This window comes from Triticum dicoccoides, chromosome 3A (assembly GCF_002162155.2).
Source record: "Triticum dicoccoides isolate Atlit2015 ecotype Zavitan chromosome 3A, WEW_v2.0, whole genome shotgun sequence".
Lineage (NCBI taxonomy): Eukaryota > Viridiplantae > Streptophyta > Magnoliopsida > Poales > Poaceae > Triticum > Triticum dicoccoides.
The window spans coordinates 104,993,169-105,016,335 of NC_041384.1; the positions used below are offsets into that span (position 1 = coordinate 104,993,169).

Here is a 23,167-nt window from a genome sequence, read left to right on the forward strand (position 1 = left end):
GCGTTCTATGTGAGGCTCCTCCTGGCGACCAAACGCCAGATATCGGGGTCCTACCTTTTACTCTTTGGTTTCTAAATATAAGTTTTTTTTAGAAATTTCAATACAGACTACATACAAATGTATATAGACATATTTTAAAGTGTAGATTCACTCATTTTGCTCTGTATGTACTCCCTGTTTGAATCTTTAAAAGGTCTTATATATAAGAACGGAGGGAGTATATCCTTAGATGGAATGACTGTTTGTTTCTTGAGAAGAGGTTAAATTTATGTGAGCCCTCATTTTTGTATGCTTAGGTTCTTCTTCTGCGTGGGCTGGATGAGCGGCCCATTGTGCGAGACCCATTTTTTTTTCCTCATATCCCTATATACTCTTGTCAGCCTACCACACGATCACACCTGTCTGATAGATTAGGGCTTTTTTTACGCTTAGATTAGGGCTAATTATACCGTGCTTCCTCCTCCTCTCGATTGAGCACGGCGTCGGCGGCCACGCGTGCGGCGCCTGGGCGCACCGTCTCCGGCATGAACCACTGCCTTCCGGTGGATCATTGGTCCGGCGAAGAAACGATTCGATAGATCGAAGAGTAATTCGACGGGAGCTAAAGCAACACCGAACCACCGACAGAGGTACGTAACCATGGCGCATGGCGAATTAGCAGATCCCGTTCAGAAAGGAAAAAGAAGTTTGATCAAAGCAGCACATTGTAGTATAGTACTTCCTCCGTCCCATAATATAAAAGCATTTTTGTCATATTATGGGAGGGAGAGAGTATATGCTAGCAGTACTAATTTCTGTTAGCAGTAAGATCGAGCTGTCAGATTAGGGAGACTAATCGTTGACTAATGGAACACTTGTATTGTTGTACGTGAACCGGGGAGATGATCTAGGTTTGACTAATGGCCTAGACGACGATGCTGTCGATAGAATCCCGGCCGTCAATTTTGCAGTTGCACATTTACTAATCTCGCGCTTCACTCCCCTTCTCAGTTCACCGCCACGCTGCACACGTGTAGTAGCTAGCGTGCACGCGCGCCGCGCCAATGGAGGACGCCCGCAGCACGAGGGACAGCCGGAGCCACTCCACGCCGACAATGGAAGCAGCAGGCTCGACGGCGAGCATGAAGCTCTTCGTGGACGCAGGCGCGCGGCGCGTGGTGTTCGCGGAGGCCGGCAAGGACGTGGTCGACTTCCTCTTCTCCCTCCTGGCCCTGCCGCTCGGCCGGGCGGACCGGCTGCTCGCCCCGCTCGGCGGCGCGGGCGGCTCCGTCGGCAACCTCTACGCCAGCGTGGAGCGGCTGGACACGGCGCACGTCCAGCCCGGCGCGGCCGACAAGAAGGCGCTCCTCCACCCCACCGTGCTCTCCCCGCTGGCGCGCGTCGAGCACAGCTTCCACCCGCGGAGGGAGCTCTACACGTGCCCCAGTGCCGGTATCTACTGCTTGGAGTGCGCCAGAAACGTGACGGACGAGAGGGGCACCAGGTGCCCGTCCTGCGGCGACGAGATGACGCTGCAGGCGCGGTACGTGCCGCCGGCGCCCAGGTCCTCATCGACGGATGGCAAAGGCGAGACGGGCACGGGCGCGCCAGAGGGGTTCGTCCGTGGCGGTGACGCGACGAGGTACATCGTGACGGACGACCTCCAGGTCCGCCCGTCGTCGGCCGGCGAGCTGGTCGCGCTGTGCCCGGCCCTCCGCCCCGCGGATGTCGGGGCGCTCCGGGAGCTCGACGTGCAGCTTGGGTTCAAGGAGGTGGCTTCATTACTACTGTTCAATTCATTCCGTTTCCATTTTCATCTTGGAACTGAACTAGCAATGCAGGTCACGTGTTTGATCTGATGGTGCAACTGCAGGGCAAAGAGATCCTCAAGGCCGTGATGCTGCAGTCCAAGACTGTGCTCACCGACGTTTTCCGAGTAGCCGTACACGACCTCGGCTCGTTCCACGAATTCACATTCGCCGATTGGCTTCCTGCATTACAAGGTATCAGCAGCTGGATGGCAGTAAAATCCACTATATAGCTAGCTAAAATCAAGTTTGGTTTGATTCTGATGGTCATATGTATTGGGTTCTTTCAGGTTTTAATAGCAGTAGAAAGCTCTAGAGACATCTTGCATGTCTAGTGCAGTTCAGTACTTAAATGAGCCTCCAGAATCTACTCCAACACTGACAATACACTATCGGAGTCAGATTCAAATTCAAATTCTTGTTCTTTATGCAGCAGCGGAGGAAACTCTTGTAAGAGGAACACAAGGAGAAGCTGTCAGCAGAGCGGGCAGCGTCATGAAACCTAGGAGATGTTCAGAAATGAACTTCTCTCTGTAACAGCCAAGAGTTGTTCCATGTCCGCAGCCACCAGCCCAGCCGACGTCAAGCGAAACCATAGGATCTGAATGAGCCTATGAGTGTGTGTGCGTGTGTGTGTGTCGTTCTGCTGTAACTTGTTTCTGAATCTGTGTCTGGCGTGTGGACTGAGTTGTCGATTTAACTTGCTGCAAGCTGGATGGCAAAGGGCAGAAATGGAAATAGAAAGAAACTGAACTTGGCGCCTCTGTAATCCTGGTTCCTCTGCTTTCCGCAAAGCACTGCCTACCCCTCGCTCGCGTCACGGCGGTCGCCGGCGGCCAATGGCTGTTAGACGTATCAGGCATTACAACTGGTATCAGACGTTCCACGGCGAATCTGGCTGAGCTGCGACTGCGAGCAGGTTGGAGCTCTCCCCGTAGAATCCCTGCTCGTCTTCTTCTCTCCGTAGAACCACAGCCGCCAGTACGATCACCGTCGGGCTGCAGACACCGCAACAATGCAGCTCTCTCCCTAGAGTAGTACGTACTTCCTCCGTTCCAAAATACGTGAGTCACTTATTTTGGAACGGGGGAAGTACAAGATACTGAAGCCCTTTGCTCTAGTGACTTCTTTTGAGCATTATAACTTTTAGAAATAGTGTAGACTGAAAGTGTTCATTATCAAAAAGAAATGCCCATGATTAGATGAAGTGGCAAAGTTCATATAGCAGTTCTACTTCGCAGGACTACAATCGTTTCATGTGGCTGTAGTGGTCGAGCCTTTTTGGGATTTTAACCACGATTGGCACTACTGTGTATGCGTACGAATGATTCGTTGCTAAGACTGCATTATTAGCACTTGACTTTCTTTGGCTCAGTATGTACGTGATTTGCTGTTCTTTCAGCATTCAGATTGTCCCTCGTAGTCTGTTTCTTTGATTCGGTTTACGCCTGAACCAGCAGCCCTGTTCGATGCCCTTCAATCACCCTCCCTTGCGGCTTCCAGGAGCTCATTCCATCTGGTGATCTTCTCCCTGGGCTTGTTCTTCAGCTCGCCGGTCGCCTTCTCTTTGGAATCGATCTTCTCCCAGCCATCGAAGGGCACATAGCGGGCATTCTTTTGTTCTAGAATCTCAAGTAGTCCCCGCCGGCCTTGCCTTTTCGGACCAGATGGGTCGGTGAATACGCCCTTCCTGTCGTCTTCAAGGATGCTAGCCACCTGTCAATCAACTAATATTCAGAACAGTTCCTCAAAGACAAATTTCATTGAGCAGCTTGCTTGGCAACACCATTATAAATCGACAAATTATGTCGTACCTTGATGCTGAATAAGTTTTTTCTGAGTTGGGTGTGAAATAAAATCACACTTCAATGTTTTCAACATTCTGGCCAAATTCCATGATGTACATATTATACGGGGATGAAGCACGAAGCTTCAAACAAACCATAAGCCAAAAACATGCCGGTTTGTGTGCTGGGCAGAAAAAGGGGGGTGTCTAATAAAGCAGCTGTAAGTGTAGCTAAATTATTATATCTACAGCACAGAAATTTGCATGATCACGCTTCATATCGGATGTGCGCCTAGGAATTGTTTGGAAGAAAAGCAGCCAACAAAATACCAAGATATCTTAAGGGCAGTTCCACCATGGTATTATTATTATGATTTAAAGTACATACCGTTTCTTCGGCACAATGGAGATTTGTAGCAACAATCCCAGTTGGTCCTCTCTTCAACCATCCTACCACGTACAGTCCTAGCTCCACCGTGGCAGTCTCTGATTCACTGCACAGAACTCTGCCCCTCAAATTTGGGACAACTCCTGCAACAAATAGAGTGTTAAACAAACATTAAAAGCTTCTTTATGGATTATAAAGGGCTGTAAATAAAAAGGCAATACCACACACCTCTGTATTTGTCGAAGGACAAACTTTCTATTGGCAAGGATTTGTACCCAATACTCTTCAAAACAATTCTAAGAAGAAGATAGATACTTAAGATGGGCCTTAGAAACATAGAGTTAATTGGTCACGTAAAAATTCAAGAAAATATGAGCTAAAGCACTTACCCACATTTTAGTTCTTCAAACTCACCAGTTCCAACTGCCACCTGCTTTCCAGCTGCTCCATCATCTATATAACCAACAAAACTAACTGTCAAAACTTGTACCCAAAACAAATTGCCAAAACTTATACCCAAAAATAATCAAGAATACTCCCTACATCTGACCTTTTAAGAGAGTCTTTTCAAGTTCCACAGCACCAACCATGGAACCATCATCTGAAGGGAGAAATTTGGTAGGTTTCCTAAAAAACACAAAATGAAGCTCCTTTTGGTCATTATCGTTGTTTTCCTGATGCACGGTAGCAGCTTTCGATAGCAGCTCATACACCCGTCTTTTTATTCTACTATTCCTCATCTCCTCCTGAAATGAGATAACAGATTTCTTTCATCACAAGCGAGAAGACCACATCAGAGGTGGAGGGAACATTCAGAAAGTCGATTTAGCAGCATGTTTGCAAATACCATAGTGACGGACATGTACGAGTAACAAGTTTTACAGCGCTGTGATTTAAATATTAGCAAAGGTTGGTTTGTAACTGTTGCAACCAAGAGCTGCAAACATTTATTGGCCAGTGTCACTCTCAGCACATAACCAAAACGGACAGAATGCTGCTAAATGCTAATTGTCAACTGAATCCCAAGTTCCCAACAGTTTTGAGTGCTGCAACCCTTTTTTATGGGTTCAGTAACACATTCTAGCTAAATAGCTGATCTTATATATACACAAAACACTTCCAATATTTCTTCACTAAAATTAGTTTCCTGATGTTCTAGTGCTCACAGAAAATAATAGGGAAGTGCATGATTTTTAATGATAAATGGCCATTGCTCACCATCCTTCATCTCTCTGCCCCTCCCCATCCTAGATGTTGCCTAACAGCCCACAGGCACCATGCAATTTCCCTATTGCACCGTCGCCTATGCAGTGGTTTCTCTACCAACATGCTTTGTGCTAAAAGAACTAGGTGCCTCGGTTCCAACAACAAAGTTTTCCCATATTACAAACAACAATTTAGCCAACATGATCATGTGCAAGAATAAGAAGCAGTTTTGAGCAGAATCAGCTCCAGCCAGCCAAAAACTGGCTCTAGCTGCCACCGGTAAAGAGCAACACATTCGGATCCCTAAATTTGTCGATTTTCAGAAACTAGGCTAGTCATGATTCATGGCAAGAAAGCAATAGATGGTGACCCAGTCAGTCACAAAACACAATGTGCAATGCCTGCCATACTTTACTGCACAAACCTTATCCGCAGGCGATGTCGCAAGATCAGCCTCCTTGATGCAAACATTCACATTTTTCAAACCTACATGACGTCAGTTTAAGAATAAGAATGTAGCAAGATTGCACCTTCGTGGTGTGTTGCTTCTAATACAAAATGACACTCATATTGATGTGTGTGTTCAAGAAAAAAATATATTAAGTCTTACACATTTTGTAATTACCCAAAATTTCACGTAATTCCTTTGCTGTGCAAGCTGCCTGTACTGGGCCTCGTCGCCCAACCAAGTAAACTTTCCTTTACATAAACCGCCAAATGCAACACAAGTATTTTATTATCATTCTAACATAAAGAAGAGCTGAAAACAATTGAAAGTCTTCTACCAAAATCAGGGATACCTTATTGTGCTGCTACGGAGAGCATCCAAAGCATAACCAGCAATATCTGTGGAAGCCAACTCGGTTGTACAGCGAAGAAGAATACGGGCAACATCAAGCGCAACATTTCCCTTGATAATAATTAATAGCATGACAAAAAATACACATTACATTGGGCATATGATGGAACACTCATGTTCATGTTCCCGTAGAAGGACATCTCTTTCCAAAAATCTTGTGAAAACGAAAATAAAGCACAATACTCACCCCAGAAGAAGGGTAATAAACACACTAAACTACGAACTTCCTATAACAGCAACAGAGTTATGACAATTCAAACAAGATTTCTCTACCGAAGGAGCTTGAATTGCTTTTACCATTTTACATAGTGACATAGTACTTCAAGATTAAATGAAATAATAGGAATCTCTTGATTTAGAATGAAATTATGGACCGGATGTAGTTCAAGTTAAGAAAAATTGAGGAGTGTGTAACTAAGTTATTGTTGTCAACGCCATAATGTTGATAGTTGATACACTGTTTGAAATTCAAATGGTGATTCCGTTACAAGACCAAAATCATATACCTGTCCAAGGACCACAGCAGAATCTGTGTTTGTCAAGTCAGGTGCCAAGTTGCACATGTCTGGGTGCCCATTATACCACCATACAAACTCTCGAGCAGAATGTATTCCTCTAAGGTCCTATATATATAAAGAAGATATCAAGAATAAACCAACCCACAGAAAACGACAAAGAAAAAAAAATCATGCTTACACACTATATGCTACGCCTATAGCACATAATAGCCTGTTCCAGTTGAGTTTGTATTTCCAGTGATACTATTTCATGTGCAATTATTGATAGATGATTAAGCAATGGTGGTTTCTTTATTTTGGTGATAATATCAATATAAGTACCATATGCACTCTACTCTCATGTGGTATACATGATAAATTACTGACGAGGCTAAACAAACAAAGTACCATTAGTGACAAATAAAAGAAAGACTAAATCTAAAATGATGTCCCATCAAAATCTGTGGCATAAAGATTAACTAAGGAAGTAAAAATATGTTATACCTCCCCAGGAATACCAAATGATCTATCGCTTTCTGCACCATAAGCAAGAACGACCTGTTAACCAGTAATACTAAGTCAGCATTATCCAATAATGAACTTCATATAGATATAGCAACAGAAAAAATAGCTACTTGGCAAAAAGGATAGACCAATGGGCATCTACTTACAACATCATATGTCTTTCGAAGCTCTGATAGAGATACATCACTTCCAAGTGTTACATTCCCAAAAAAAGAGCAGCGTGGATTCGCAGCTACACGAGAAAATTGGTTTACCACAATCTGTTGAAAGAACATGGAAAGATTAATCTTCTAAGGGATTTATTTAGTGCTATAGTATGCCAACTGAGAAGGCAGGTAAAATCACGAGGTGATAAAGCAACTTGTACAGATATTGGTTGAACCAATGAATTACTTCTTCAAGATGATGCAAGGAAGTACACCACCTGTCCAACTCTAAAGAAAACATGTTTCTTAATTTCATGCAGTTACGGTAGTGGCTACTGCAGATTAAAATGTATTGCATTTTAGTTTCACAATAAGACCACGCGCGTCCATCTAGTGCGGAGCTTACACTCAACATTCAGGAGGAGGCGCGGCTTTGGGCCAAGGCTGGAGCCACAGGATTTAACAACATTCTCGATGTAGCCTAGTTTCTGTATTGGGGCTGAGCAACCCCCTAGCCCTATGCTCCCTGCTGCTCCCGGCTACGCCTTCTTGTGCACATAGCTTGGGAGTCACAGCTACTATTTTTTCTTCCCTCTCTATCAATGGAACAATATGCTAGCATATTCGCAAGAAAAGATAACAGAATGGAATGCTCACCTTTGTTTCTGGATGATCTGGAGCCACTCCAGAACGAACTAAGCCAAACGGTGTTGGCAACCTGTCAATAATATCGACCTGCACTCCTTCATGACCCTTCAGCATCTGTTTAATTAACAAAAGAACGAATGAACAACAAACAAGGGCGCAGAAAGAATTAAAGTAACTCCTGAAACGAAAACCCTTCGAAAGATATTTAGCCTGAATATGTTCTTTTCCTTCTCCTGTTGCAACATATGCAAGAGAAAACTCCATATGCGTTGCTGTAAAAACATGGTTTCCTTGTTGCAGCAGCAGGTTCCAGCTTTCAGACCACATCTCATTTTACAAGCACTATTAAGCTACACAATTCTACGGCTAATACTGCTCCTTAGCATTTAGATTTTCATAGAACTGAATTCAGGGAAATTTTGCAACTATAGCACGGAAGAAAGCACTGAACCACTATCACAATGAAGCAAAAGCCACGGGATAAGCAAAGAAACCAACCCCCAAAGAGAGGCAAAACCAAGGGAACCAAATGGCCGCACCTTTTCGGCTGTGTAGAACCCGGCAGGGCCACTGCCGACGATGCACACGTGGAGCGGGTCGCGCGAAGAGCCAGCGATGGCAGTGGCGGAGGCAGAGTAGCGCATCGGCCGCAGGAAAAACATAAGCCTCCTCGTGTGGGGAAGAAGAAGCCTGCGGCCCATCTCCGAGCACCCACGTGGTTGGCGAGGCGCCCGTAGAGATTGGAACAGCCGCTGCTCGCGAGTGGCCGATGCAATAGGGATGGTCGCCTGCATAAATGTTGGAAATGTTCATATACAATAGGTGTCGGAGCCAGAAATAAAGCAAACCCCGGGCCAAAAAGTTTTCTCCGGCAACATGATAAATTTTGACACCTATAACTATTCCAAAAATACATCATAACATGCTCAAAAAATACCTCTTGCGCAAACATACGAAATGAAACTCAATTGATCAATAAATCTAAATTTTAAACTTAAGCTTAACGATCCAATAAAATAGATAAAACATGAGAAAACTATTTCTACAATAGGTGTAGACACTCACGGCCACCGGTGAAAAAAATCTCTTAATCTTCTATTTCTACAATATGAAATGAAATTGGCAAATACATCAATTCGAGTTCAACAACCTATATATCATACTGTACATGACTGAATACATACACAAACACAGTTTTGTCAATTAAATTTTAGTCCTAGGCAGTTCACTATACACAGTGAGACAGAGAGTTCCGGGTGAAATAAAATTACCAAGAGGCGTAATCAGAGGAGCGGGATTGCAGGAAAGCAGGCTAGCCGGCGATCTAGTGGGACCAGCGGGCAGCGGCGAGGCAGGCGGGGAACGGCGCGGGGGCGCAGCAGGCCGGCAGCACGGTATGGCAGAAGCCGCGGGCCGGGGAAGCGCACTCGCGCACAGTACCAGGGGAGATGGGGAAGTGGCAGGGGGAGGCCAGGACGGCCGCGGGCGGTAGACGGCGGCCGTCGCCGAGCAGGAAGGCGGCGGCGCGAGCGTGAGAATCGACCGTCGGGTCGCGTGCTTGTGCGTGCTGGTCCACAGGCCAAGCCAACCTTTGGGCCTCCTTTGAGCTGCAAAAATTTACATGCTTGGACCTGGCCTGGGCATTGGGTGCTGGGGCCCAGTGTTCGGAATTCTGGGCTGGCCCAATAAAACGTGACGTGGTTGCTCGCCAGCTCCCGTGCTGGTTCGCTCGGGTTGGCTTAAAAAAATAGCAGAAAAAAGTGAAATCAAAGAATGTTCATGGATTTTGGTAAAAAGTTCACGAGTTTGAAAAAATGTTCATAAATATTTAAAAAAGTTCATTGGACTTAGTAAAAAATTCACAAAATTTTAAAAGTTCATTGATTTTGAAAAAAGTTCATCGAGTTTCAATGAAAATTTCATCAATTTTCAAAAAAGTTTGTTAAATTTGAAAAAAATCGTCAAATTTGAAGAAAAATTCACTGATTTGAAGAAAAGTTTGCTCGTTTGAAATAAAAGTTCATCAAATTTGAAAAAGGTCGTGCATTTTCGAAAAATGAAAAATAAATAAGAAAAAGGAAAAGAAAATAAAAAGAAAATGAGAGAAACCGAACAAAAAACAGTCTAGAAAAAAAACTTAAACGGAAAAAATACGGCTAAGAAGCTTCTGGAAGCTTTCGAAAACCGGAAATAGCTCCATCCCGCTGGAACTAGATGGTTCGGCCCATTTCCGAACGCTTCAGGCACCAGTTAACGGAACGACCCTTAACTAGTGCGGAAGGCGCCGAATAGGGATTTCCCCTCCTATCCCCTACAATAAAGCCCCCCCCCCCCAATGGATCAAATATCCCCAAAGTCCAAAACCAGTTATTTAACACCCTCAAATCTGTAAAACAAGATGAATCTCCCCATTGAGTGGTTTTGGACATATTTGAGGTGGTTTTGTCTTTAACACTGACTGGTTATGCTGACGTGGGAGTGGACACTAATTCGCTAAAAAAACCCAATTCACTGGCCGCCTCCTTGCCTTCGCTCGAGCTCCACCCCTCGTGTCCGACTGTGTCGCGGCTACCAACAACCGACCAACAACGGACGTGAGTAGCATAGCCGCCGTGCCTCCCTCCTAAAATCCATATCGAAGTGGTGATTGGTTTTGCGGCGGCGATGCCCTACATGACGTTGGCGCACAAGGCCATGTCGCGATACTTTCGACGCCTCAAGGACGCTATCGTCGCACAACTTCAACACACCAACCAGCTGGTGGGCGAGAAGGACGCCGACACGAGCTCCAGGCTCACCAAGGGGGAAACACCACGGCTCCGCGCCATCGACCAGAGCCTCCATCAGCAACACGAGGCCCATTGACCGCTGTCGAGTCGTACCACGTCGATGCCCCGGCTCAGCGTGTCCGTCGTCACACCTCGCCCCACTAGCGTGTGGCTGAAGGAAATATGCCCTAGAGGCAATAATAAAGTTGTTATTTATATTTCCTTATATCATGATAAATGTTTATTATTCATGCTAGAATTGTATTAACCGAAAACTTAGTATATGTGTGAATACATAGACAAACATAGTGTCACTAGTATGCCTCTACTTGACTAGTTCGTTAATCAAAGATGGTTAAGTTTCCTAGCCATATACATGAGTTGTCATTTGATGAACAGGATCACATCATTAGAGAATGATGTGATTGACTTGACCCATCCATTAGCTTAGCACTATGATCGTTTAGTTTATTGCTATTGCTTTCTTCATAACTTATACATGTTCCTATGACTATGAGATTATGAAACTCCCGAATACCGGAGGAACACTTAGTGTGCTATCAAACGTCACAATGTAACTGGGTGATTATAAAGATGCTCTACAGGTGTCTCCGATGGTGTTTGTTGAGTTGGCATATATCGAGATTAGGATTTGTCACTCCGATAGTCAGAGAGGTATCTCTAGGCCCTCTCGGTAATGCACATCACTATAAGCCTTGCAAACAATGTGACTAATAAGTTAGTTGCGGGATGTTGCATTACGGAACGAGTAAAGAGACTTGCGAGTAACAAGATTGAACTAGGTATTGAGATACCGACGATCGAATCTCGGGTAAGTAACATACCGATGACAAAGGGAACAACGTATGTTGTTATGCGGTTCGACCGATAAAGATCTTCGTAGAATATGTAGGAGCCAATATGGTCATCCAGGTTCTGCTATTGGTTATTGACCAGAAAGATGTCTCAGTCATGTCTACATAGTTCTCGAACCCGTAGGGTCCGCACGCTTAACGTTCGTTGACGATGTAGTATTATAGGAGCTATGTATGTTGGTGACCGAATGTTGTTCGGAGTACCAGATGAGATCACGAACATGACGAGGAACTCCGGAATGGTCCAGATATAAAGATTGATATATGGGATAATAGTGTTTGGTCTCTAGAAGGGTTCCGGAATTCACCGGAAGGGGTTCCGGATGTTTCCCGAAATGTTTGGGTACGAGAACACTCTATTTGGGCCAAAGGGGAAAGCCCACAAGGTTTTTGGAAAGCGCAAAAGGAAGTTTTGCGGAGTCCAAGGTCCAGACGCTAGGGTCCCTGGTGTCTGGGTCCAAACACCGGGAACCCTGGCGTCTGGTCCTGGAGTTCGAGAAGGACTCTTGCCTTTCGGGTGAAACCGACTTTGTGTAGGCTTTAACTCCAAGTTTCGACCCCAGGGCTCAACATATAAAAAGAGGGGTAGTAGCACCCAAGACACATCAAGAAACACCAAGCCATGTGCCGGCAACCCCGTCCCCTCTAGTTTATCCTCCGTCATAGTTTTCGTAGTGCTTAGGCGAAGCCCTGCGGAGATTGTTCTTCACCAACACCGTTACCACGCCGTTGTGCTGCCGGAACTCATCTACTACCTCACCCCTCTTGCTGGATCAAGAAGCGCGAGGATGTCATCGAGCTGAACATGTGCTGAACGCGGAGGTGCCGTACGTTCGGTACTTGATCGGGACGGATCGTGAAGGTGTACGACTACATCAACCGCGTTGATAAATGCTTCCGCTTTCGGTCTATGAGGGTACGTAGACACACTCTCTCCTCTCGTTGCTATGAATCATATAGTAGATATTGAAGGAAATATGCCCTAGAGGCAATAATAAAGTTATTATTTATTTCCTTATATCATGATAAATGTTTATTATTCATGCTAGAATTGTATTAACTGGAAACATAATACATGTGTGAATACATAGACAAACAGAGTGTCACTAGTATGCCTCTACTTGACTAGCTCGTTAATCAAAGATGGTTATGTTTCCTGACCATGGACAAAGAGTTGTTATTTGATTAATGGGATCACATCATTAGGTGAATGATCTGATTGACATGACCCATTCCATTAGCTTAGCACCCGATCGTTTAGTATGTTGCTATTGCTTTGTTCATGACTTATACATGTTCATATGACTATGAGATTATGCAACTCCCGTTTGCCGGAGGAACACTTTGTGTGCTACCAAACGTCACAACGTAACTGGGTGATTATAAAGGTGCTCTACAGGTGTCTCCAAAGGTACATGTTGGGTTGGCGTATTTCGAGATTAGGATTTGTCACTCCGATTGTCGGAGTGGTATCTCTGGGCCCTCTCGGTAATGCACATCCCATAAGCCTTGCAAGCATTGCAACTAATGAGTTAGTTGTGAGATGATGTATTACGGAACGAGTAAAGAGACTTGCCGGTAACGAGATTGAACTAGGTATTGAGATACCGACGATCGAATCTCGGGCAAGTAACATACCGATGACAAAGGGAACAAACGTATGTTGTTATGCGGTCTGACCGATAAAAGATCTTTGTAGAATATGTAGGAGCCAATATGAGCATCCAGGTTCCGCTATTGGTTATTGACCGGAGACGTGTCTCGGTCATGTCTACATTGTTCTCGAACCCGTAGGGTCCGCACGCTTAAGGTTTCGATGACAGTTATATTATGAGTTTATGCATTTTGATATACTGAAGTTTGTTCGGAGTCCCGGATGTGATCACGGACATCACGAGGAGTCTCAAAATGGTCGAGACATAAAGATTGATATATTGGAAGCCTATATTTGGATATCGGAAGTGTTCCGGGTGAAATCGGGATTTTACCGGAGTACCGGGAGGTTACCGGAACCCCCCGGGAGGTATATGGGCCTTAGTGGGCTTTAGTGGAAGAGAGGAGAGGTGGCCAGGGCTGGGCTGTGCGCCCCTCCCCCCTAGTCCGAATAGGATAAGGAGAGGGGGGCAGCGCCCCCCTTCCTTCTCTCTCTCCTCTTTCCCCCTCCCGAATCCTATTCCAACTAGGAAAGGGGGGAATCCTACTCCCGGTGGGAGTAGGACTCCTCCTGGCGCGCTCTCCTCCTGGCCGGCCGCACCCCCTCCTTGATCCTTTATATACAGGGGCAGGGGGCACCCCTAGACACACAAGTTGATCCACGTGATCATATTCTTAGCCGTGTGCGGTGCCCCCTTCCACCATAGTCCTCGATAATATTGTAGCGGTGCTTAGGCGAAGCCCTGCGACGGTAGTACATCAAGATTGTCACCACGCCGTCGTGCTGACAGAACTCTTCCCCGACACTTTGCTGGATCGGAGTCCGGGGATTGTCATCGAGCTGAACGTGTGCTAGAACTCGGAGGTGCCGTAGTTTCGGTGCTTGATCGGTCGGGCCATGAAGACGTACGACTACATCAACCGCGTTGTGCTAACGCTTCCGCTGTCGGTCTACAAGGGTACGTAGATCACACTCTCCCCTCTCATTGCAATGCATCACCATGATCTTGTGTGTGCGTAGGAATTTTTTTGAAATTACTACGTTCCCCAACAGTGGCATCCGAGCCTAGGTTTTATATGTTGATGTTATATGCACGAGTACAACACAAGTGAGTTGTGGGCGATATAAGTCATACTGCTTACCAGCATGTCACACTTTGGTTCGGCGGTATTGTTGGACGAAGCGGCCCGGACCGACATTACGCGTACGCTTACGCGAGACCGGTTCTCCCGACATGCTTTGCACAAAGGTGGCTAGCGGGTGACAGTTTCTCCAACTTTAGTTGAACCGAGTGTGGCTACGCCCGGTCCTTGCGAAGGTTAAAACAGCACCAACTTGACAAACTATCGTTGTGGTTTTGATGCGTAGGTAAGATTGGTTCTTGCTTAAGCCCGTAGCAGCCACGTAAAAACTTGCAACAACAAAGTAGAGGACGTCTAACTTGTTTTTGCAGGGCATGTTGTGATGTGATATGGTCAAGACATGATGCTAAATTTTATTGTATGAGATGATCATGTTTTGTAACCGAGTTATCGGCAACTGGCAGGAGCCATATGGTTGTCGCTTTATTGTATGCAATGCAATCGCGCTGTAATGCTTTACTTTATCACTAAGCGGTAGCGATAGTCGTGGAAGCATAAGATTGGCGAGACGACAATGATGCTACGATGGAGATCAAGGTGTCGCGCCGATGACGATGGTGATCACGACGGTGCTTCGAAGATGGAGATCACAAGCACAAGATGATGATGGCCATATCATATCACTTATATTGATTGCATGTGATGTTTATCTTTTATGCATCTTATCTTGCTTAGATTGACGGTAGCATTATAAGATGATCTCTCAATAATTATCAAGAAGTGTTCTCCCTGAGTATGCACCGTTGCGAATGTTCTTCGTGCTGAGACACCACGTGATGATTGGGTGTGATAGGCTCTACGTTCAAATACAACGGGTGCAAAAAAGTTGCACACAGGGAATACTCAGGTTATACTTGACGAGCCAAGCATATACAGATATGGCCTCGGAACACGGAGACCGAAAGGTCGAGCGTGAATCATATAGTAGATACGATCAACATGGTGATGTTCACCAATGAAACTACTCCATCTCACGTGATGAGCCAATATGGGAGGTGGAATCCTACTAGGACTAGGGAGTCCTAGTAGGACTCCACAGTTGGCGCGCCCCCTACTAGGGCCGGCCTCCTCCTCCCTTGCTCCTTTATATACGGGGGCAGGGGGGCACCTCTAGACACAAGTTGATCCACGTGATCATATTCTTAGCCGTGTGCGGTGCCCCCTTCCACCATAGTCCTCGATAATATTGTAACGGTGCTTAGGCGAAGCCCTGCGACGGTAGTACATCAAGATCGTCACCACGCCGTCGTGCTGACGGAACTCTTCCCCGACACTTTGCTGGATCGGAGTCCGGGGATCGTCATGGAGCTGAACGTGTGCTAGAACTCGGAGGTGCCGTAGTTTCGGTGCTTGATCGGTCGGGCCGTGGAGACGTACGACTACATCAACGAAGTTAAACGCTTCCGTTGTCGATCTACAAGGGTACGTAGATCACACTCTCCCCCTCTCGTTGCTATGCATCACCATGATCTTGCGTGTGCGTAGGAATTTTTTTGAAATTACTACGAAACCCAACAGTGGCATCCGAGCCTAGGTTTTATGTGTTGATGTTATATGCACGAGTAGAACACAAGTGAGTTGTGGGCGATATAAGTCATACTATTTACCAGCATGTCATACTTCGGTTCGGCGGTATTGTTGGATGAAGCGGCCCGGACCGACATTACACGTACGCTTACGCGAGACCGGTTCTCCTGACGTGATTTGCAAAAAAGGTGGCTAGCGGGTGACAGTTTCTCCAACTTTAGTTGAACCGAGTGTGGCTATGCCCGGTCCTTGCGAAGGTTAAAACTGCACCAACTTGACAAACTATCGTTGTGGTTTTGATGCGTAGGTAAGATTGGTTCTTGCTTAAGCCCGTAGCAGCCACGTAAAACTTGCAACAACAAATTAGAGGACGTCTAACTTGTTTTTGCAGGGCATGTTGTGATGTGATATGGTCAAGACATGATGCTAAATTTTATTGTATGAGATGATCATGTTTTGTAACCGAGTTATCGGCAACTGGCAGGAGCCATATGGTTGTCGCTTTATTGTATGCAATGCAATCGTGCTGTAATGCTTTACTTTATCACTAAGCGGTAGCGATAGTCGTGGAAGCATAAGATTGGCGAGACGACAACGATGCTACGATGGAGATCAAGGTGTCGCGCCGGTGACGATGGTGATCATGACGGTGCTTCGAAGATGGAGATCACAAGCACAAGATGATGATGGCCATATCATATCACTTATATTGATTGCATGTGATGTTTATCTTTTATGCATCTTATCTTGCTTTGATTGATGGTAGCATTATAAGATGATCTCTCACTAATTATCAAGAAGTGTTCTCCCTGAGTATGCACCGTTGCGAAAGTTCTTCGTGCTGAGACACCACGTGATGATCGGGTGTGATAGGCTCTACGTTCAAATACAACGGGTGCAAAACAGTTGCACACGCGGAATACTCAGGTTATACTTGACAAGCCAAGTATATACAGATATGGCCTCGGAACACGGAGACCGAAAGGTCGAGCGTGAATCATATAGTAGATATGATCAACATAGTGATGTTCACCAATGAAACTACTCCATCTCACGTGATGATCGGACATGGTTTAGTTGATTTGGATCACGTAATCACTTAGAGGATTAGACGGATGTCTATCTAAGTGGGAGTTCTTTAAGTAATATGATTAATTGAACCTAAATTTATCATGAACTTAGTACCTAATAGTATCTTGCTTATTTATGTTTGATTGTAGATAGATGGCCCGTGCTGTTGTTCCGTTGAATTTTAATGCGTTCCTTGAGAAATCAAAGTTGAAAGATGATGGTAGAAATTACACGGACTGGGTCCGTAACTTGAGGATTATCCTCATTGCTGCACAGAAGAATTACGTCCTAGAAGCACCACTGGGTGCCAGGCCTGCTGCTGGAGCAACACCAGATGTTATGAATGTCTGGCAGAGCAAAGCTGATGACTACTCGATAGTTCAGTGTGCCATGCTTTACGGCTTAGAATCGGGACTTCAACGACGTTTTGAACGTCATGGAGCATATGAGATGTTTCAGGAGTTGAAGTTAATATTTCAAGCAAATGCCTGGATTGAGAGATATGAAATGTCCAATAAGTTCTATAGCTGCAAGATGGAGGAGAACAGTTCTCTCAGTGAGCATATACTCAAAATGTCTGGGTATAATAATCACTTGATTCAATTGGGAGTTAATCTTCCAGATGATTGTGTCATTGACAGAATTCTCCAATCACTGCCACCAAGCTACAAGAGCTTCGTGATGAACTATAATATGCAAGGGATGAATAAGACTATTCCCGAGATCTTCACAATGCTGAAAGCTGCGGAGGTAGAAATCAAGAAGGAGCATCAAGTGTTGATGGTCAACAAGACCACTAGTTTCAAGAAAAAGGGCAAAGGGAAGAAGAAGGGGAACTTCAAAAAGAACAGCAAGCAAGTTGCTACTCAAGAAAAGAAACCCAAACCTGGACCTAAGCCTGAAACTGAGTGCTTCTACTGCAAACAGACTGGTCACTGGAAGCAGAACTGCCCCAAGTATTTGGCGGATAAGAAGGATGGCAAGGTGAACAAAGGTATATGTGATATACATGTTATTGATGTGTACCTTACTAATGCTCGCAGTAGCACCTGGGTATTTGATACTGGTTCTGTTGCTAATATTTGCAACTCGAAACAGGGACTACGGATTAAGCAAAGATTGGCTAAGGACGAGGTGACGATGCGCGTGGGAAATGGTTCCAAAGTCGATGTGATCGCAGCCGGCACGCTACCTCTACATCTACCTCCGGGATTAGTATTAGACCTAAATAATTGTTATTTGGTGCCAGCGTTAAGCATGAACATTATATCTGGATCTTGTTTGATGCGAGACGGTTATTCATTTAAATCAGAGAATAATGGTTGTTCTATTTACATGAGTAATATCTTTTATGGTCATGCACCCTTAAAGAGTGGTCTATTCTTATTAAATCTCGATAGTAGTGACACACATATTCATAGTGTTGAAGCCAAAAGATGCAGAGTTGATAATGATAGTGCAACTTATTTGTGGCACTGCCGTTTGGGTCATATCGGTATAAAGCGCATGAAGAAACTCCATACTGATGGGCTTTTGGAACCACTTAATTATGAATCACTTGGTACTTGCGAACCGTGCCTTATGGGTAAGATGACAAAAACACCGTTCTCTGGTACTATGGAGAGAGCAACAGATTTGTTGGAAATCATACATACAGATATATGTGGTCCGGTGAATGTTGAAGCTCGTGGCGGATATCGTTATTTTCTCACCTTCACAGATGACTTAAGCAGATATGGGTATATCTACTTAATGAAACACAAGTCTGAAACGTTTGAAAAGTTCAAAGAATTTCAGAGTGAAGTTGAAAATCATCGTAACAAGAAAATAAAATTCCTACGATCTGATCGTGGAGGAGAATATTTGAGTTACGAGTTTGGTGTACATTTGAAACAATGTGGAATAATTTCGCAACTCACGCCACCCGGAACACCACAGCGTAATGGTGTGTCCGAATGTCGTAATCGTACTTTACTAGATATGGTACAATCTATGATGTCTCTTATTGATTTACCGCTATCGTTTTGGGGATATGCTCTAGAGATGGCCGCATTCACGTTAAACAGGGCACCATCAAAATCCGTTGAGATGACGCCTTATGAACTGTGGTTTGGCAAGAAACCAAAGTTGTCGTTTCTGAAAGTTTGGGGCTGCGATGCTTATGTGAAAAAGCTTCAACCTGATAAGCTCGAACCCAAATTGGAGAAATGTGTCTTCATAGGATATCCAAAGGAAACTATTGGATACACCTTCTATCACAGATCCGAAGGCAAGACTTTTGTTGCTAAATTCGGAAACTTTCTGGAGAAGGAGTTTTCTCGAAAGAAGTGAGTGGGAGGAAAGTAGAACTTGACGAGGTAACTGTACCTACTCCCTTATTGGAAAGTAGTACATCACAGAAACCTGTTTCTGTGACACCTACACCAATTAGCGAGGAAGCTAATGATAATGATCATGAAACTTCAGAACAAGATACTACTGAACCTCGTAGATCAACCAGAGTGAGATCCGCGCCAGAGTGGTATGGTAATCCTGTTCTGGAAGTCATGCTACTAGATCATGATGAACCTACGAACTATGAAGAAGCGATGGTGAGCCCAGATTCTGCAAAATGGCTTGAAGCCATGAAATCTGAGATGGATCCATGTATGAGAACAAAGTATGGACTTTGGTTGACTTGCCCAATGATCGGCAAGCAATTGAGAATAAATGGATCTTCAAGAAGACTGACGCTGACGGTAATATTACTGTCTACAAAGCTCGACTTGTCGCAATAGGTTTTCGGCAAGTTCAAGGGATTGACTACGATGAGACCTTCTCACCCGTAGCGATGCTTAAGTCTGTCCGAATCATGTTAGCAATTGCCGCATTTCATGATTATGAAATTTGGCAGATGGATGTCAAAACTGCATTCCTGAATGGATTTCTGGAAGAAGAGTTGTATATGATGCAACCAGAAGGTTTTGTCGATCCAAAGGGAGCTAACAAAGTGTGCAAGCTCCAACGATCCATTTATGGACTGGTGCAAGCCTCTCGGAGTTGGAATAAACGCTTTGATAGTGTGATCAAAGCATTTGGTTTTATACAGACTTTTGGAGAAGCCTGTATTTACAAGAAAGTGAGTGGGAGCTCTGTAGCATTTCTGATATTATATGTGGATGACATATTACTAATTGCAAATGATATAGAATTTCTGGATAGCATAAAGGGATACTTGAATAAGAGTTTTTCAATGAAAGACCTCGGTGAAGCTGCTTACATATTAGGCATTAAGATCTATAGAGATAGATCAAGACGCTTAATTGGACTTTCACAAAGCAGATACCTTGACAAAGTTTTGAAGAAGTTCAAAATGGATCAAGCAAAGAAAGGGTTCTTGCCTATGTTACAAGGTGTGAAGTTGAGTAAGACTCAATGCCCGACCACTGCAGAAGATAGAGAGAAAATGAAAGATGTTCCCTATGCTTCAGCCATAGGCTCTATCATGTATGCAATGCTGTGTACCAGACCTGATGTGTTCCTTGCTATAAGTCTAGCAGGGAGGTACCAAAGTAATCCAGGAGTGGATCACTGGACAGCGGTCAAGAACATCCTGAAATACCTGAAAAGTACTAAGGATATGTTTCTCATTTATGGAGGTGACAAAGAGCTCATCGTAAATGGTTACGTCGATGCGAGCTTTGACACTGATCCGAACGATTCTAAATCGCAAACCGGATACGTGTTTACATTAAACGGTGGAGCTGTCAGTTGGTGCAGTTCTAAACAAAGCGTCATGGCGGGATCTACGTGTGAAGCGGAATACATAGCTGCTTCAGAAGCAGCAAATGAAGGAGTCTAGATGAAGGAGTTCATATCCGATCTAGGTGTCATACCTAGTGCATCGGGTCCAATGAAAATCTTTTGTGACAATACTGGTGCAATTGCCTTGGCAAAGGAATCTATATTTCACAAGAGAACCAAGCACATCATGAGACGCTTCAATTCCATCCGGGATCTAGTCCAGGTGGGAGACATAGAGATTTGCAAGATACATACGGATCTGAATGTTGCAGACCCGTTAACTAAGCCTCTTCCACGAGCAAAACATGATCAGCACCAAGGCTCCATGGGTGTTAGAATTATCACTGTATAATCTAGATTATTGACTCTAGTGCAAGTGGGAGACTGAAGGAAATATGCCCTAGAGGCAATAATAAAGTTATTATTTATTTCCTTATATCATGATAAATGTTTATTATTCATGCTAGAATTGTATTAACCGGAAACATAATACATGTGTGAATACATAGACAAACAGAGTGTCACTAGTATGCATCTACTTGACTAGCTCGTTAATCAAAGATGGTTATGTTTCCTGACCATGGACAAAGAGTTGTTATTTGATTAACGGGATCACATCATTAGGTGAATGATCTGATTGACATGACCCATTCCATTAGCTTAGCACCCGATCGTTTAGTATGTTGCTATTGCTTTCTTCATGACTTATACATGTTCATATGACTATGAGATTATGCAACTCCCGTTTGCCAGAGGAACACTTTGTGTGCTACCAAACGTCACAACGTAATTGGGTGATTATAAAGGTGCTCTACAGGTGTCTCCAAAGGTACATGTTGGGTTGGCGTATTTCGAGATTAGGATTTGTCACTCCGTTTGTCGGAGAGGTATCTCTGGGCCCTCTTGGCAATGCACATCACATAAGCCTTGCAAGCATTGCAACTAATGAGTTAGTTGTGAGATGATGTATTATGGAACGAGTAAAGAGACTTGCCGGTAACGAGATTGAACTAGGTATTGAGATACCAACGATCGAATCTCGGGCAAGTAACATACCGATGACAAAGGGAACAAACGTATGTTGTTATGCGGTCTGACCGATAAAAGATCTTTGTAGAATATGTAGGGATCTTACAGTTATATTATGAGTTTATGCATTTTGATATACCGTAGTTTGTTCGGAGTCCCGGATGTGACCACGGACATGACGAGGAGTCTCGAAATGGTCGAGACATAAATATTGATATATTGGAAGCATATATTTGGATATCGGAAGTGTTCCGGGTGAAATCAGGATTTTACCGGAGTACCAGGAGGTTACCGGAACCCCTCGGGAGGTATATGGGCCTTAGTGGGCTTTAGTGGAAGAGAGGAGAGGTGGCCAGGGCTGGGCCGCGCGCCCCTCCCCCTAGTCTGAATAGGACAAGGAGAGGGGGGCGGCGCCCCCCTTCCTTCTCTCTCTCCTCTTTCCCCCTCCCGAATCCTATTCCAACTAGGAAAGGGGGGGGGGGAGTCCTACTCCCGGTGGGAGTAGGACTCCTCCTGGCGCGCCCTCCTCCTGGCCGGCCGCACCCCCTCCTTGATCCTTTATATACGGGGGCAGGGGGCACCCCTAGACACACAAGTTGATCCATGTGATCATATTCTTAGCCGTGTGCGGTGCCCCCTTCCACCATAGTCGTCGATAATATTGTAGCGGTGCTTAGGCAAAGCCCTGCGACGGTAGTACATCAAGATCGTCACCATGCCGTCGTGCTGACAGAACTCTTCCCCAACACTTTGCTGGATCGGAGTCCGGGGATCGTCATCGAGCTGAACGTGTGCTAGAACTCGGAGGTGCCGTAGTTTCGGTGCTTGATCGGTCGGGCCGTGAAGACGTACGACTACATCAACCGCGTTGTGCTAACGCTTCCGCTGTCGGTCTACAAGGGTACGTAGATCACACTCTCCCCTCTTGTTGCAATGCATCACCATGATCTTGCGTGTGCGTAGGAATTTTTTTGAAATTACTACGTTCCCCAACAGATATGATCAACATAGTGATGTTCACCATTGAATACTACTGCATCTCATGTGATGATCGGACATGGTTTAGTTGATATGGATCACGTGATCATTTAGATGATTAGAGGGATGTCTATCTAAGTGGCAGTTCTTAAGTAATATGATTAATTGAACTTTAATTTATCATGAACTTAGTACCTGATAGTATTTTGCATGTCTATGTTGTTGTAGATAAATGGCCCGTGCTATTGTTCCATTGAATTTTAATGCGTTCCTAGAGAAAGCTAAGTTGAAAGATGATGGTAGCAACTACACGGACTGGGTACGTAACTTGAGGATTATCCTCATTGCTGCAAAGAAGAATTACGTCCTGGAAGCGCTGCTAGGTGCCAAACCCGCTGCAGGAGAAACTCCAGATGTTATGAACATCTGGCAGAGCAAAGCTGATGACTACTCGATAGTTCAGTGTGCCATGATTTACGACTTAGAACCGGGACTTCA

General features: G+C 44.8%; 1 protein-coding gene across 2 annotated transcripts; it reads right to left on the minus strand.

The window, feature by feature from the left end:
* Nucleotides 1-2,931: 2,931 nt before the first annotated feature.
* Nucleotides 2,932-9,419, minus strand: LOC119267402 (NADPH:adrenodoxin oxidoreductase, mitochondrial-like). Of its 2 annotated transcripts, none has more exons than XM_037548789.1 (14): nt 9,114-9,419; nt 8,382-8,630; nt 7,852-7,956; nt 7,195-7,308; nt 7,028-7,081; nt 6,533-6,649; nt 5,968-6,077; nt 5,793-5,866; nt 5,592-5,653; nt 4,512-4,707; nt 4,351-4,414; nt 4,190-4,257; nt 3,962-4,104; nt 2,932-3,503 (listed from the first exon to the last, which is right to left on the minus strand). In XM_037548789.1, exons 2-14 carry the CDS (start codon nt 8,541-8,543, stop codon nt 3,264-3,266), a joined length of 1,509 nt encoding a protein of 502 aa, XP_037404686.1. In that variant the 5' UTR covers nt 8,544-8,630; nt 9,114-9,419; the 3' UTR covers nt 2,932-3,263. The 2 variants fall into 2 exon arrangements, with proteins under 2 accessions (XP_037404686.1, XP_037404685.1); XM_037548788.1 differs by having other exon boundaries at nt 5,778-5,866.
* Nucleotides 9,420-23,167: the final 13,748 nt, after the last annotated feature.